We start from the raw sequence: 18,087 nt of genomic DNA, 5'->3' as shown, positions 1-18,087 counted from the left end.
TGGGAATTTTCTCTAAATTAACATTTGTTGCTTTTGGATATTATTTTTTAAAATTAGAAAAGCTTTGTTACATGGGGAAAAAACAATTCAGACAATTCTCACCTAAGTCTTTTACCTACTACCACTTGGAAGGTGTTCATTAAGAAAACTTCTCAGTAATGTGGAACTGTGCCAGCACTTGGGTAGTTGGGTGCCAAGTGCCAGACAGTTCTTTGGCCTCCAACCAGCCATGTTAGCATTACTTAGCTTGCTTTCCTTGTGTCCTGGCCATTTCTAACCCTCTGAAGAACTACAGTACAAAGCAGCCAGGTACAGTTAATGTCTCAGTGGTACAAAGCATTTGGGAGACATGAGTAGGGGATGTGGGGCCAGTGCTTCCCGCTGGAGCCGCTTGCTCACCCCTCTGCAGAGCATCAGAGACTGGTCAAGCTGTCACTCCACGGCTCGCCCCCTGCAGCGGTGGCACACGGCTGTTTTAACTGCACTCAGAATAGCAGGGGCCTGGTGACTACTTCTCAAAATGATCTTTTACATAAGCAAACTTTGCTCAGGCATTGTGTGTAGGTTTCCAGCACTGGTGACGGTGCTGCTGTGCAGATGCTGCCTGTCAGATGACGCAGGCAAACTCTAGAGAAGAGATTTACACGTATGAGCAACTGCTCAGTTAGGAAAAAAAAGAAGGGAAGGGGAGGCAGAAGCCTTTATGGACATTGTACTTAAGTATTTCATTTTTATTGTGATATGATAATAAATTGAATAAGGAGAGACACTGAGAAGTGAGTGACAAAGCTGGCAAGGTCTCTGTGGTTACATGCTCCCAGGGTTACCTTAAAGCTTGCCAGTTATTACTGCTTGGTTAATATGTGCCTCCTGCTTTCATGCAGCATTAACATCATTATGAAAGGAGCAACTTATACCATTGTTACATACTGACTGTATGCAATGTATCACAGAGAAGTAAAGGCTATCTATCCCTGTCAGAATTAACATTACTATTTCGTGGCATATAGCCATATTGCAAAGAAATCATTAAATAATATTTCACAATTAAACATATAACCTTATACTGATATTTGTCTTTTGTAAATGGCCATGAATACCAAGACCTGTATTAAAATTCTGTTTTTTTTTAAAAGAAGAGTATATTGTTTAAAAACAAAATTTACTAGAAAAAGACTTACTGCCCTCCCTTCTTTTCTTGAGAAAAGCAATTTTTTTCCTATGCTTTTCCCTATATCTTCAGAAGTTGCTATGCAGTATGGTGCTGTATCTTTATGCTGAATGCAAGAGAGATATTTTCTATTTAATCAATAGCAGACATATTATCTAAGATTTATTTTTTCATTTTCTTCAAAACTCCTGGTCATTTTTTACTACAGAAAATGTGCTCCTGTGGAAATCAACCCAGGCATTTGCTGTCAGTTTAAGCAAGCAAGAAGCAATGAGAACAAGAAAAAACACAAAGAAAATGGCCTCAAGGGAAAGCTCTGCATAATGAACTTGAAATTGCTACTGCTGGAAATACCGTTTCTGTTTTTCCTGCCAGGGCTGTTACCTCACACAGCAATTTTAGCTTAAAACAGGGAGTGGAGCTTATCTACAGCATCACTGAAGACCAAGATGCTGCTAGATTTGCCAAACTCTAGAGACCACTATGCTCTGTGGCACGTTGATGGCATTTTTAAAGGGAAAATAGGCCAGGCATAGCCATGGGCTTGCTCAATGGTAAGAAGAAAAGATAATGAACAGGAACAACAAAGCTTATGAAAGCCACATTTTTAAAGGAAATCCACCCCACATTTTTCAAGTGGGTAACTCGTAAGTGAAATTAATGGGGAGGCCATGCAACTTAAATGATAACAATTTGTTTGGAGATACAGAGATAATTGCCAAGATTTTAGTTCAGATTCCCAGCTTCCCATCTGCCTGTGAAAGTAGTACAAGGAAGTTCATTTTAGATTAAAAGGCAAAGCTGTAGGCTGAATGAGATCTCCTTTACCATGTTATGTCTTGCATATGGTCTCACAGAAGTCTTGGTTAGAGTTTGAATCTTGCCTAAAGGAGAGAAATACAATGAATGAAAAGGAGACGTGAGAAGAGAAATTACAGTGCACAGCACTGTCAACAGTTCTCCACTCAAAAGCTTCAGAACACAGATGAATATTTAGTAGTCTTTTTAATGCAATAACTGCTTTTCAGTGTTACTCATCCATCTGAGCAGTTGCTGTAGCTACAGCATAACCCAGAGAATTGGCAGAAAGGGAACCATGTATTCTGCCACGTTCCCTGGCCCAAATGAAATATTTCATGAATGTTTGTATATCCAAAAGCAGATGATAGCAGGAAAGGCCTATGAACGTGTACACACAAATCCATTTCCTAAACCCAAATGCAGATGGTCATTATTATCAACCTTAGGTTTCAGAACTTTCTTGTTTAAATACATGAATGTACCCTCAGATATCTTGTCACCAAATGCATATTTAATCCTAACTTGCATCCTGGAGTTTTATAGAAAGTTATGTCATATAAGAAAGGTTAGTCCATAAAATAAACCTCATTAGTGGTTTAGTACTCTAGAAGTGCTGATTTAAGGTCATTAGTTTGTATAGGTGCTGGCTGTTAAAAATCTTATATGACTCTGGGGAAAGCTTTTTTAATGGAGTCAGTTTACTGGAAAATCAACAAGGTCAGGGCTGCTCTAGTTCTAATATTTGGAATGAGTCAGGTTTGACATTTCAAGTTGAGAAAACTCTGAATGTAGAACCAAGTTAAGAATATACTGGAAGGATGTTTTGGGGAAGGACAAATTAGATTTTTAAACTGACATGCAATGCTAAAACTAGGAACAGTTTGCCTGGATTCAGAAAAATGACTAATACAGAAAAAATCTGAACTTATTTGGGAGGAAGAAATCAGCGTAGGGGATGTGTGCAAAACCTTTAAACATCCTGTGCAGTAAACAAGGATAGGGACAGGTATTTTGTGTCTAGAACTAAATATATTGCTAGTACAAAGACACCATGGGAAAAAAAAAAAAAAATCAGCTAGTAAGTTAATCAGGAGCTAAGAGGTGAAAGAAGAAGCGATATTAATTTTAGATCTCAGATCTCACTCCTCCTAAGCCGAGTTCCTGTCTGTTGAAAGGGTTGTCACATCGCCGAAAGGATATGATTGCCATGGAGATGATTAGAACTTTTCCTATGATTTAGACTTTGCTGTTAAGTCTATGGTTAGTTCTTATCTTTTCTTTTTATGGAAGCATGGAAAATCAGAATGCTAGTTACAATTGCTAGTTAGTATTAATACTAAATTCAGGTGATTTTTTTTTTTTTTATCTCAGGCGATTTTTTGTGTTCTTTCTATTACACTTCATAGTGTGAAACAAGACTAAAGGTATTCTCGACTGTATCATAGGGATGTAGTAGAACAGGGAGCTGATTGCTGTCTCTTAGAGCTTGGGCCAATGCCCACAGGATAGTATTTCTTGTCTTGCTGTTTTTCGTAACAGCTATGTATATTGCATTTTTATCTAAAGACTGGTAAAGCTATATATATATGTTCTTTAGAAAGCCTGTACTTTGTACTGTTACTGTTCAGGTGAAAATTGTTCTTTGTACTTCAGTGCTGTAGCTCTGTGTCAAAAGGTTTTCTCAGCCTTTGGGAAGGATGTTCTTTGCTTTTAACAACTGTTAAAATATCTGTGAGCTAAGAATTTTAATGTATGTTACTCTTCATAAAAGCTGTAGTGATCTACAATAGTATGCACCTGTCAGACAGAAGAAGGTAAAAGACACCTCCAATATCCTCACTTTTTATTTCACTGCAAATTACATTTCTGTACCTGAATTTGCATAGCTCTGTCCAAAAGGTTGTTGACAGAGCTTTCAGATTCTCTATAGCATTCCCCACTGTCAGTTCTGGAGTATTCCAGAAACTCTTTGCCCTGAGACTCATTGAAGAAATGCACATGTTATTCTCTTGTCCTAAATAACATTTATTGACTTGTTGCAGCTCACATATGGAGAGCAAAGGGCAGTACTGGTCCTTGTGACAGAGGAGATAGAGAAATTATTTCTTCCTGGAATATGCCAGGCATACAAATCACAGTAAAGGGCAAGAGGGAGATGGTTGTTCCTTTCCTCTACCCTCTAGAGCTGACTATTGCCAGTGGTGCCAGAGAGAAGGGTAAAAGGTTGCACTGGGTCTCCTGGGACTGACTGTGGTTGGAGAAGATTTTCCTTCTGTTCTGAAACATCACTAGGCTGATTACTGAGATGAGCTGTGCTTGTGGAGAAGGCTGGAGGAAGGGAGGACAGCTTATTTGAGCTGCCAGTACAGAAAAACACAGGATCTATATTTATTGCCAAATTCCAGAAGGATCAAAGTAAAGCCACAGAAGCATAGAAATGAGTGCCTGTTGTGCTCAGTGGTATATCCCACCCAGATTGCTTCTGAGGGTAGTGCACTAGGCCTGCTATAGCAAATATTTTGTCATTGCTGAATTCTGCCTTGTTCTGACCCTTGCACCTGTAAGAACTTGAATACTGATCCCTGCTATTCTTGGAGCGGTGGGTTTTCTTCATCCACGTCACCATCAAAGATGGGAAATGTAATAAGAGGAAATTGTTGCTAGCAGCAAGGAACCAGATGCAGCTGATGAAGACAAGTTGTTGGAAGTGACCATCTCTTTCTGTATAACTGAATGAACAGTTATTCTATGTGCTGACCCCAGCTTCCCTGCAAACCAGAAGGAAAGAACCCTTGGTCATGATCAGCAGATTTAGAGACTCTGCTCAAAGCAGGAGAGTTGACCATGCTGGCTTCCCTTTTTCTTCTTTATCCTAGTGTTTGGAAATCTGCAATAATTTCACTAAAATTTATTGGGTTTGGTGGAAAAAAAAAAAAAAAAAAAAAAGAAAATCAGTTAAATGAGAATGTTCAGATTGCCTAGTCCCTGATGTTTCAAGGGAGTTGCTGTGACTCAACATAAAAATCTTAGTGTTTCAATTCTCATCTTTATGAATCATGTTAGAATTGTTTTTGGTTTTGTTTTGTTTTTCTCATGAGAGCTGTAGGAATTATTGGGATGAATTCATGTTATCATTGTCACAATTTTGATGAACTTGGATTCAAGATTGAGTTACATTTCATAAGTGCACTGATCATTCACTACTTATAGGTAAAAGAACTGTACTTCAGTATGCAGAAAATTTTCTTGCATCAAAGTATTGAGTGGATACTCGTTAGTTCAGGTACTCACGTTTCTGTTTCATTTAATAAGGCCACAAGGATCTGAAGCCAGAGTAAAGTAATAGAAGACAGCTTTTTCTCTGACAAACTGAATTTTGCTTGTTAAACACCACCACAAAGTTATTTTTATTTATGCCACATTATTTATGAGAAGCACTCTCCTCCTTTGTGTGTCTCAATTTAGCCAAAAGTCATTTGTGTGTATTCAAGAATAACTAAATAAGGTCATTAATTGCATTCTTCTGGTTGACGACAAACTGTGCGTATGAGCCATTTCCCACAGTTTTCTTTAAGCTGTGTGCTGGTTTTTTAATATATATATAAACAGTCCTGTCTGTAGAACTGTTCATATCTATAGTGATATATGAAAAGATTTATAATCTTCTGTTGGCTCAACGGTTTAGAAAACCTAGGCAATTAATCTGATCTGACAACATTATTTCTTGTATTTGTGTAGCATTAATGCTTTAATTTGCTGGTCTTCATTCCTGTTTAGCAGTGTGATGTACCTATCAGTAAACTTTAATGCTATATACACAGAAGAGAGAAAGAACTGTTTTTTTTTTTGTTTGTTTTTTTAAGTCCCACAGTGAACCAAAGTTAGAATACAGTGGCCATCTCTACGCTTTTTGATCATACGTGTTCTACCTGCAGTAGAGCTTCAATATAAAGCTTAGTAATAAGGCTTAATACACGCTTATGGTTTGTCCTTGGCTATTAAGGCTGAATACCATAATTGTCATAAGTAAATTAGGAGTCATGTCTTCCCGTACAGGTAAATACGTGTCTTAGAGGGGATATTTTACATTCACAATCTGTATTTTTCTTATTTGTGAGTGTGTGAGAATTTTTAACCAATTGTATTGTTCATGAGCTATAGACAAGTGAACTTGGTTTAATGAATAGGAAACAGACCATGCTTAATGTTAAAATATCCATGGCGACACTTTGTTCAAGCTTAAGAAGCAAAGCTAAAGCCAGACTAGATAAACTTAGGTGGGAAAATATGGATCAAACCCTGTTAAGTATCTCCTGGCAAACCACTTCTCTGTTGTGACCTGGAGCTCTCTTGTGAATTTTTCTCTGCGGTCCAAAATCTGGAGCCCACCCATGTGAAGTGCTGAATGTTGGGGAAAGCCATGTCGGAAGAGAAAGTGCTCAGCATCTTCCAGGATTGGCCCTTACTTTGGTCCCTGTACTAAGCGTTATGAAGCTTGTTTTTCTTGAACTAATAGTTATTCTTTTTTCCCTCTTTCTGAAAACTAGGTTATGTTTTGTTGATTCCAAGTCCTGGTTAGAGAAGTTCATTCTTTCAGTGCAAATAAAGTATAGCAAGCCATATGGCCTATTTTCCTCCTAAGAAGATTAACTTACAGAACTTGGATCGCTTATGTTGTGTTTTGTGCTGGTTTGGTTTTGTTTCCTTAAGATGAGATTGCCATCTCTGTAATACTAGTATATTTTATTTGCTGTAATCTGATGTACCATTTTTCTCCCCTTTTTCTCCTCCCCCTAAGATTATCGTTGGAGAAACTGCAGTGTTTTGCCTACAGTTAGCTACAAAGGATTTTGAAAACCAAGAAAAAACAATATTAACTGGAGACTGTTGTTATATAAATCCACTGGTGCGCAGAACCATCAGATTCCTTGGTATGAGCAAATTAATGTTTCCGTTTTCTGAGTGATGAGAGTGATCAAATATGTCTTAAATCTGACGTGGGGAAAATATTCAGTGTTTCATGTGTAGTCTTAACTTGGGTGCGGTGGCTTCTTTCCTTTTGGGGAGCAAATTAAGTTTCTTGGAATTTTGGATAAAAAAACAGTTGCAGAAACAGCAGGAAGAATAGCAAAAATTGGGACCATGAGAGGCAAAAGACAACTGCTGAGCCCTGACTAGGGTGAAATGGAGAAGGGAAACATCCTTATGCCATATCTATGGTCAGTATTTTCCTTTTGGTTGTACACACGTACAGCAGCCAAAATTGAGGACATTGGGATATAAACACATGTCTGAAAGCAAACACCATTTAGGTACTTTCCCAGCCTGGAGCATAGATTATAATCGATGATAGAGGACTGAATGAAATCCTTGGTCTGCAGAAGTCAGCTGTAACAACAAAACAAAGAAAAAACCCCAACCCTCTCCCAGCTTCAGTGAATAAGAAATGTCATGCTTTCCACTTATTTCATGGAATTGTATTTTGGGGAGGGAAGTACCACCACAAACAATGTCTGCTGAATATTCCCAGAAGCCGCTTTTTGATGCATGCAGGAACATCCTAACAGGGCTCTCTGTCAGTTATTTGCTTCTCCCTTATATCTAAGAGAAGCAGCTGGAGCATGAAGCCCTGGGGCAGCCGATCCTCGGTGTGCCCCCGCTGCTGGGGCAGGAAGGGGGGCACAGCTGTGTCTGTGCAGCTTTGTGCAGCAGCCGTGCCCGCCGTCTGCGAGCACGATTGCTCACTGTCACACAGGAGTGCTGGAAGTCATTCAGGGTGAGACTGTCTTGCATAGATGCAGAAGGGAGGCGGGAGCGATGCGGAGGAGCTCCTCCTGCTCCAGTTGCTCCATGCAGGGGCTGTGCAGTGTCAGTGCTGCCTTCCCGCTTGGTGGGCCCTCCTTGCTCACAGAAGCAAAAATCAAAGCTGGTGGGAGGGCAGGGATGCACAGCGGCCTTTGCACTGTTCCACCAGGCAAGGCATCACTACCCATTATGCTCACAGAAAGCAATGTGGCCACCTATTCTGGGGCAGTGCACATCCCCAGGGCTTGCTGAAAGGGCCCTCCTGTGCAGTGCCTGGCCACAGTCCTTTGCTCACTAGTGCCTAGCTGCTCAGGGTGAATTAATGTTAGTGTGACCTTGCTGACCAGCCAGAATACCAGTGCTTGGTATTCCAGTTTTGCAGAGGAAAAAAACCTGACCTTTAAAAATGCACATGCTTCTGTGGCGTTGTGTCTGTCCTCATCCTCACGGTGCCCCAGGAAGCTGGGAACTGCCAGAACTCACACTATATTCATAGGGAGTTGAAGTAGGGGAAGGGCAAATTGATTTGCCTATGGAAATACAGGAAATCTGTAGCTCAGGTGGAATTTAAACACACATCTGCTGGCTTAGTCTCCCAGTCAGAGCGCTGTGTTTGCATTTTGTTCCAGAGCTTGCTTTCTGCTTCCAAAAGGATAGAAAGAGACCTCAGAATAGGAGAAATCTGTTTTCTTTTAAATCGTCAGATACATGCATTCCTTTCTAATGAACAAGAAGTACATATGCTTAATGCTTTGCTGATATGTCTGACTAGAAATATGCTTTAGCATAAGGAGCTCCTCAAATATACACATATTTAGTTCATTGTGTTGATAATATGATTAATATGCCATGCATAGAGTTGTACCCAGTAGCAGGCAGATGAAGACAACTCGTGCATGATAGTATTAAATTATTCAGTACTTCATCTTCCTTACAGCTGAGAGAGAAAAGAAAATGTCCAGTATGTGTTACATTTTTTTCAAGTTACCTCACCCTGACTTCCCTGGTTCTGAAACAGATTTTTGGGGTGAAGAATTTGCCTTTGTCACTTCTGTTTAGTGAACATAGGCAAAGGCTAGATGCCAGCATAGCTAGCTAGGCTGAACAGGTGGAGACATGTGGCTAGGGGGCTCAGGAGGGCAGGCTGTTTGTATGAGAGGTGAGCATACTCCCCTGAAGGATGGAGAGAGATTGGGTGTGTGGGTATGTCTCATCATCATTTCTGTGCTTGTGTAGGAGATTCTAATCTCCAACATCATCCAGGATCTTTAGGGTACAGTCTTGTCTCTGTACACTTGGGAGTTGTTTGTGTTCCTAAATGGAAGGAGCTGATTTGTTACTGCAATAAATATTATAATATGTTGTCCTGGAGTGAAATTGTCAGGATATTTAACTCTTTGTTTCCCTCTTTAGGAATTTACGCATTTGGACTGTTTGCTACGGACATCTTTGTAAATGCTGGACAAGTAGTAACAGGGAATCTTGCACCACATTTTCTTGCACTTTGTAAACCCAACTATACAGCACTTGGATGTAAACAGTATACACAATTCATCAGTAGTGCACATGCCTGTACGGGAAACCCAGACCTTATCATGAAAGCCAGAAAGACATTCCCATCCAAAGAAGCAGCACTAAGCGTATATGCAGCTATGTATCTGGCTGTAAGTATATTGTGCTATTTAATGTCACTATAATTTTGAGAGTACGTGTCTCAAACTATTGGTGGGGGGAGGTATGGAGGGAAAATAAGGCAACTGTTGATTTTGGTTTTCTGTATGCAAACCTTCTGTGTGTTACTCTGAAGCCTTTGAGAATTTGATTCATTGACTTCATTCTGACAGTTACAGATGTAGTGGTCCTCTGAGCCTTGAAAGCTAAGGAAGTGTCTAGGGCAATGCAGAGGGAGGGTAAATTGTTCAGAATAGTTACTGGTGTGTAAGATAGCCATGTTCTTGGTTTACTTTTTCCTTGTTTACAGAAAATCTGGGGAAAGGCTGTGCTAGGTGGTAAAGAAAAAAGGTAGGGATTATCTGTGACTGGTAGTAGTCCCTTTCTGTGTTTTATCTGAGTACACATTAGTAGAATTGCACGTGGCTTTGGTGGGGTAAAGGAGAGGAGTGGGTACATGTAAGTGATCTCACAAGTTTTCTGGATCTGTGCATATCCATAGGTACCAGAATTGGTATTTATAGGTACATAAGTGCTCAGGCTCTTATACTGCATTTAAGCAGGCTACAAGACAGCCCATCCTTTCTTCCCTCTCTCCTCTCTGACACGTGTAGTGATGAGCAGGGCTGGGACAAACTGCTGTTCACTGACTGGCATCAGAGCTGGTGCTGGGAGGCAGGTGAGAGGGCAGTAGTCATGAGTCTTGCTCAGGTAACTCAGTGCAATGCTCCCTGCCTTAGTCTGGAGCGCATGTTGTTCCTTTCACAAGCAGAAGAGCATTTTCTTAGTTGACTGTTGCTAGGGCACCCCTGTGGAAATCTTCCACCTGACCTGGGCTTGCAATTGCATTCCTTTATGGCCCACTGGGAGGACCCAAGGCTTCCCTCAGTGTCACTGGGGAGCAGGGCAGGTGTGTGCCTCGCTGGGCATAGCAGCAGTCATCCCTTCTGTGCCCGGAGTATTTCAGCAGTGGTCTGTATGGGGGTGCATGTATGTATATACACACATATATACACACGCTTCTGTGAGTATTACTTATGTGTATTACTTTTGTGCATATATATTTAATAAACTGCCTTAATTCTTGATTGATCTGGAAGCTGATACTTGTCAGCAGATACTCGATACATGGCAAAGATCTCAAACCATCCACAGGCAGTGTGCCAATGCTGTTCTGCTGGATCTGGTTTTAGAGACAGTTGCTTAAAATCTGCAGCCCTAATAGCAACACTTATCTGAAGTTCCTTGTGGGCAATGCCACCTAGAGATGTGGATTATCAGTTAGTACAGGAGAAGTGTTATCTGCAAATAAGAGATGAGCAATTAAATTTTATTCTAACTTGAGGCAAGTGTAAGACTCCTAATAGTATTGTCTTTATTTGGGGAGATATCTGAGGCTTTGCTTCACTGAAACATACCTCTAAATTTGGTGCAAGCTATTTTAGAAAATATTCAGCTTTCTACATTTTAATTGCTCCTATTTTTCTCATCCATCTGTAAAGTTGGATTTCCACTGTTGCCATGAGTCACAGTAACTAAAGGAAACCAACTGTTCAGCTGCTGCAGAGCAGAAAAAAAAATAGTATAAATACATTTTTCTTTTAAAGTAGGCATTAATAAGGCCTAATACCTAGCATCATGGTTTTTGATATGAGCTACAGTACTCCAAGCAAATTTTATGGTGTCTCTGGTCAATATATGATTAACAACATCAAAAGTGGAAAACAATGTGATCTATTTAATGACTTCATAATCTTTCCGTAACTGTGGAAATGGATATAGCCCATGTCACTAGTTTATCACTGCGATACATGACAGTGTCATCACTTAACCAAAGCACTGTGAACTGCTGACAGGATTTCTGAGCTCTTACGGGCTGCCTGAAGAAATTAATTACTGTGATGTATCAGCTGAGTGCTAGCCTGAAGATTTAGGTCCTTGCTGCAATATTGTCAGTCTTTTAAAAAATAATAATAAAAAAAAATCCAGTTGCATTTTTTTCAGCTAAAAATACTGTTTGTTACACACCAGGGAAAGAAATGCAATGTTCTAGTATCTGAGGTCATGTCCTTACACTGTCATGATGTTTATTGGGAAAGTTGGCCCTGAATAACAACTTTCTCATCATTATTCACTGGAGAGGAATATTTAAACAGTAGCCTAGTCTTTGTATGAGCTGTGGTACAAAAGTTATTGAGAGCACGGACATAAAGACCTCCATATACTACTCAGCTAGTAGCATGAGCATATCCTTTCTGATACAAAATGTGCTTTCTTTTTGGTTAACAGAAATATCTGGGGGAGAGGGAGGGATTGTTTCAGAATCTTCCCCGGACATTTCAGCCAGCTGTGCACAAAATGAAACCAGCTCAAAGACATAAGCAGGCAACAAGCTGATCCAGCGTCCTTGCTTTCTGAAGTGGTGACGTAAACAGCCAGGCTTCACTGAGCAGTCATATTTCAATGATCAGCCCATTTGAAATCAAAACCTATGCTTTGTCTAATAATTCCCTGGTCTTGTTCCATGTAAGTGCAGCCGTGTCCTTACCACCTAGCATCTGTGCATATTGTCTTGTTAACAATAGCTTTTTTTCATCTAAGTTCTTGAGTTTTCCTTTTTCCCCCCCTCCCCTCTTTTGTGAGTGGGTGGCTGCTATGGTAACTTTGAATTCCCCTCCTGCTGAAAGTACAGGCTTTTGCAAACAATTGTACTGCTAATATTTAGGCCTCTCTGTAGTGTTTGTCTCCACTGCTTTCTCTCAGGACCTATCGAGACTCAGCAGCTGAAACGTTGAATGGCAGCACTATGGTTAGATGTTTTCTCTACCCTGCTCAAAATGCAGATGATTTCAAGGTTCCATTACTTACTTTCTTCAGATTTTTAGGTTTATTTAGCCCTAGTGTACCAAAATCTTAATAATAAACTACCATAAATTATTCCAAAATCTCTACCTTAGCTGGCTAGATATTTTCTTAGCTGTCTGCTCAACTCATCTTAGATCTCATGTGCATGTGTGTGCTGAAGTTTGGATAATAAGTTGACTGCATCAGCATTCACTTCTTATCAGCATTGCAATTCACCCTTTCTCAGCTGAACAACATCTGCTGACATAGGTATTGAGGCAAACGTTGTGGGTTTATTAAATAGAATATAATTGTATGAGACACATTTTAATATGCATAAGCTGACACAGCCTGGATGATTAGAGATATATTTTGAAGCAGCCCTTATGCACATCTTTTTTTTTTTTTTCCTCCACAACTGACACAAAAATGAGAAGTCATGAGTCTTTTTTTGGTAGGATTTTAAAGTGGTCTGTGAAGATGTAGTCAATCTATTCCCATGGATTTAAATATGAGACTATGACTAACAGTTGTCCTTTGTTGCTGCAAATCTAGGGGATTGATCATTGCTGGCTGTAGTTTAAAACAAATTTTGTTTAATTCTACAAAATGTTGCTTTTTCTTACTGCGTTGGATGAGCAGTAGGCAAATAACCTATCTAAAGCATGATTTTTGAACTTGATGCTATCAGATTCATTTCAGACCTGTTTCGGTCTGGAGCACATGTAATGATAGACGTTTAATGTTTTTATAATAAACATAGCCCTTAGGTCCATGGGCTGCTTTTGTTGCTCTGTACTGTGAACCCCTGGCCACAACTACAGCCTCAGGCAGGGCTAGCAGATGAAGCTGACAAATAATTCTTAATTCTTTCCCATCTGCAGAGCTTTTGTTGGGACCTTGATCTTCTGTTCTGCAAGGTTCTTGCTTCTGGACGTTGCTGTATCATCCCTGTTGTTTAATGTGTTTATGTCACTGGGAAAAGACAATTCTGTCTGGGTTACAGTGCTGGCAACGTGATGATGACACTGCTCAGTGTTGCTCCTTGATCCAGTCTTTAGGTACAGGTCTCTGCTCATCTCTGAAGATCTTTTTCTTGAAGTGCCCATTTGGGTCCCATTCAGTGGGTAGCTGACAGGGGCATGATGGGCCTCAGATAGGCTTTAAGGGACTATTGAGTTGCAACAGAATCTTGGAGTCTGGTTTGTTGTTGCCTTTTTAATTTTAATTTTATTTTTTGAGAAGTTGAAGGATTAAAGGATTTTGGAAGCTTTTCAGGGACAGTGTTAGGAAAGTGAGATTTTTTTGGTATATGGCTCAGTGAGTAAAAGTATCCGCTGACACTGATTGTACAGCTCTTCATATATTGGATACTTCAGATTGGATAGCAAAGTAACGTTACAATTTGGTTTGGGGATTTATCTAAAGACCTCTGGAGATTTCTTCTCAGTCAGTTCTTCATTACAATTCAGTCACTCAAGATAATGACCTCTGTAGACTGAACTAGTTCTAGTTAATATTTGGATGTATCTTACTGTCTTGATAAGTTGAAGAATACCTCTTCCAGTTGCTTAAAATTACAACTGTGCGGAATTCTTAGCGGGACACTTCATAGTAAGTTCCAGAATTCCTAGAACTTTCTTTTCCTTTTGCCAACCCAGGCCTCTGACTTTGAAACCCAAGTTTCACAAAGGGTCTTCAATAATTGCTGCAACGCATATCAAGAAAACTGGAAAAGTCTTCAAAAGAACTAAAATTAAAAAAAATCTTCAGTGGGCAGTTTGGGTTGCAGTGAGGCCCAGATGATTTTAAGGATACGACTGTGGTGGTTTGCTCTGGTAATAATTTGACCCAGTAATTCCTTTCAATCAAGGAAGCTGGAGAGCTTTTATATTACCTGGCAAGATTCAAACTAAGCATTGAACTTGGTTGCAAACTACATCCTAGCCCACTGCTTTTCCATGTTTTTGATCTCTTACTATCTCTTTTCTTGTAGCTGTTACAAATGTTGAAAACTGTGCATTCCTCAGGTGGAAGATCTATAACTTATATTACTTGCAGGAGTCTTTTTTTTGTGTGTGCTAGTACACTATAAGAGCAAAACAAAACATGGTCATGTTTATTTGGAGTGCTGCCTGGGACAGGTGCCTGTACAGTGATTCCTCCCATTTCTGCTTGTTGCTTCATGAGTCATTTTCCTCTGCCCACTAACAGCCTGGTTTGTCCCTTTGTCAGTACCCCCTGACCATCTGCTTCAAGGGGAACCAAAACAGCAAGCATGGAGGGCATCTGCCTCCCCACTTTCTGGGACTCAGTCTGATTGATCAGACAGGAAAATTAACCCTCATCCTGGCTGGTGTGCCCAACCTGACGACTAGCTCCACTCTAACTAAAATGGAAGTCTGGGACCTTGCTACGTTTGTGTCTGTGTGTGGAGCTTTTCTTCCAGAATCAAGAAGAAGAAAGCTACTTAATTACATTTTATTTTTAATGGGAATCAGATCTTTGACTGAATTGACTGATTAGTCAATTAGTTCTAGAGCTGCTAGAGGAAAAGATTAGAAATGTACGTCTGTGAGTCCTGACTTCCAGGATTCAGTGTTTCCTATACAGAGCTTTGAAAACGTGTAGGCTTGTCAATGTCATATTCCAGTAAGAGAATTTTGCCCTCTTTCTCTTGATTAATTGAATACTGTCCATAATATCTTGGAGGCTCACCTTTAAGAAAAGATAAAAATGGTACCCGTGCTGGCAGATCCCTCTGGTTATTATGAATAATGGACTGGGTATGGCAATCTTGCCTGTGCGCATAGGAGGGGACATAGCAAATGGGGTCTTTGTTAGTCGCATGAGGCACAACACAAGGCTGCAGTTGTTTCTGCTTGCTGAGTGCTTTGTCTGAGTAAAGATTTGAAGGACATGCTTATTGTAAAAAGAGTTACTGAGAATTTTCTGCAGATCACTCTTCAGTTAAACATTTCTAATACAAAGCTGAAGTTTGACTGAAGTACTGAAGATTCAGCTATTTACATTGTGTTTTGACTTCATAAAAATTGAGATCATCTGCTTGGATGATGACCAGGTGTTATAGAAATGAAATACATCACCAAGATCTACCTTAAACAAATTACACCTTTTTGGTTTGAGCTGATTTTTCCTTCTCAGTAGTCATTTTGAGTGTTTTCCCAAAAATAGAATTAAATGCAGGATGGCTTCCTGCTGACTTCCTGTGTCAACTTCACCCAAGCTATATATGAAATATGGTATCATTCCTGGGCATTCAGAATACTAGACTATTTTCTCAAGCACCAGATGTTCTAACACACAGTGTTAATGTTACCCAACAGTGGCAGTATCCACAAGCACAGCGAGACTCGCTCAAAGAGAGGGTTGCTGGGTGACCCAGCATGCACTGTCCTGTAGCTTGAAGAAAAGTTGCTGGGGCTACAGAGCTGGAAATGAAAGCTGCAGTTATCTTGTCAGCATTTCACGTGGTAAGAGCAACTCACTAAAGAAGAGAGTTTGGAGAAAAAAAAAATAAATAAAAAGACCTAAGATAAAAGGCTAGTCAGCAAACAGAGAAACACTATTTCTTAAATGGAAGGAGAAAGGATTACTGTGGGTTGGAAGTACAACCCTAAACTTTCTTTTTCAAAACTTTGCACTGTTTGCACTAGTTGAAAGCATGCTATTAGTCTGCTGTTTGTCACATAAGGTACGTTGATGATGTAATGTGTGTGTTGCAGTACTCTGCTGTGATTTTAAGCTGCCTGCTTATGTTAGTTGTTTTTTTCCCCCCCATGCCTTGATTATTTCTCTAGTGTTTTGAACAAAATGACTGGCAGATGTTCTTATCAGACAAGCTCTGACCACTCCTTCCTTCCTGGAAGTTAAATTACCCTAACTGTAACCACACTTTCTGATATTTTTCTTGACTGGAATATTGCAGCAGTGCCTAACTTGTTAGTGAGCCAATTCAGATGAAATTTCAGATGGTGAGAAACAAGCCAAAGGGCCGCCCATTTGTTAGCTAGAAAGGTACCAGTTTGTTAATGCAGATTCATCTGTTTCCCTTTGCAATTCAAAGTATTGACATTACACAGTTTGAGTTTCTAGTGAAACCCCACAAAGAAACTTCTATTCTTCAGTCCTAAAACTATAGTGTTTTGTCTAAATGTGAAGGATTTAGGGATTTTGGTGGTTTAGCTGCAGAAGGATCTTCTACAGAAAGTAAGTACTTTTTTCCCTCTCAAAATCCTATTCAGCTGAAGTATTATTTTTCAGGGTGAAACTTTCAAGCAGCCTTAATGCCAAGATTAAGTATAAACAGGAGAATTGAAATTCATTTCTCCCATTGGGCCATCAGAATTTGAGAAGCACTGGCTTAAACCCTGTAGTCCTTAATGCACCTGCTCTTCGGGCAGAAGAGCTGGTCTACTACCACACACTGCTTTTAATTCAGTTGTACTGCACAGGGACAGTTAGATGGCAAACAGAGCTAGGCATTTCAATTTCTTGGAGTTTGTATAAAAGTTTCTGTATTTAAGTTGGTTTATGTGGGAAATTAGTACTAAATATCTTCAGTCAGTGTCTGTGAGGTATGGGATTGTATCCATCCAGCACTGGTTGAAACTATCACGTTTTGTTTATATAAGTAGATGCTGATATCTAGTTCAATTTTCATTGCTTTTTGACAATGATCTTGGAGGTCTCTTCCAACCTAGACTATTCTGTGATTCTGTGAAGTCTCTAGTTAATAACATGGAGAAGCCATGTATGAGGAAGAAAGGCATTTTCTAGTAAAAACCAGTACTTGATGTAGCACCTTTCAAGAGAAGATCTCTTGCTATTATTGCTAACACTGGGATATGAAAAGTCAGTCTCTCTCTCTACTTCTCTGCATAAATAAATGCGTAAATTGAGAATGATAGGATAGAATTGTCTAATTATTGTGTTCTTTTGGGGGTTTTCCAGGTTCACATAAGGCATAAAATTACTGTGGTCTAACTTATTCTGTAAGAAGAGTTTCCTCTGAGAAAAGGGTGTGAAGACTTTATCTTGTGTAACACTTTTACTTTCTTGGTTCTTTATACCCTCCCACTCCCCAAGTTTCAGAGATTCTCTTCACCAGTTAGTAGAATATATTGTCAATCAGTCTTCAACTTTCTTCCTTTCTACTTTTCAGATGTATATCACCAGCACAGTAAAAGCCAGAGGAACAAGGCTTGCAAAACCTGTTCTGTGTTTGGGCTTAATGTGCTTAGCTTTCCTTACTGGAATCAACAGAGTAGCAGAGTATCGAAATCACTGGTCAGATGTAATAGCAGGATTTGTAATTGGAATATCTATAGCAGTGTTTTTGGTAAGTGTATATTTGTGTCACTTCTGTTGGAAAAATATCAGTATATTGGTTTGTATTTCCTAGCAAGTATTAGTAAACTTGACTTTTCAGACAAAGAGGTCATTCTATTTTTTAAATTATCAGTTTCCTTAGATATATTTACATACATTCAGAAATACCAAATAAAGGGTTGATCAAATTATCTGTTTTGACTTTCATGTAAACCAGACTAATGAGTTTCAACCAATGCTTTTTGCATCAAGCCCTACTTTAAGCAAGTACATATCCCTCAGAATAACATTTATTCATAATTTAATTTATAAAACATTAAATACAGTATAATGATAACTACACTGAATAAGTTGTAATTGATACCTACACTGAATTAGTTCATAATTTTCTGGCTTTAAAGTAATCTTCATGCTCCCCTTGATTTATTTTTTTTTCCATACTA

At 39.4% G+C, this 18,087-nt stretch overlaps 1 protein-coding gene across 15 annotated transcripts in view; it reads left to right on the top strand.

Annotated features, from left to right (window-relative positions):
- Positions 1-18,087, top strand: part of PLPPR5 (phospholipid phosphatase related 5) — a 263,660-nt gene that overhangs the window by 188,505 nt on the left and 57,068 nt on the right. For 13 of the 15 annotated variants that reach the window (XR_011811196.1, XR_011811195.1, XM_072042087.1 and 10 more), the window contains 3 exons: positions 6,771-6,903; positions 9,191-9,441; positions 17,478-17,654. Coding sequence is in view for 13 of the 15 variants with exons in the window: in XM_072042087.1 (XP_071898188.1) it covers positions 6,771-6,903; positions 9,191-9,441; positions 17,478-17,654 (561 nt within the window). In the remaining 2 variants the exon portion in view is untranslated. The remainder of the gene's footprint in view (positions 1-6,770; positions 6,904-9,190; positions 9,442-17,477; positions 17,655-18,087) is intronic. The other 2 variants (XM_072042085.1, XM_072042088.1) reach the window with 1 other exon arrangement.

This window comes from Anas platyrhynchos, chromosome 8 (genome assembly GCF_047663525.1).
Source record: "Anas platyrhynchos isolate ZD024472 breed Pekin duck chromosome 8, IASCAAS_PekinDuck_T2T, whole genome shotgun sequence".
NCBI lineage: Eukaryota > Metazoa > Chordata > Aves > Anseriformes > Anatidae > Anas > Anas platyrhynchos.
Note: the sequence above shows the minus strand (reverse complement) of the source record. Positions and strands in the feature narration are given on the sequence as shown.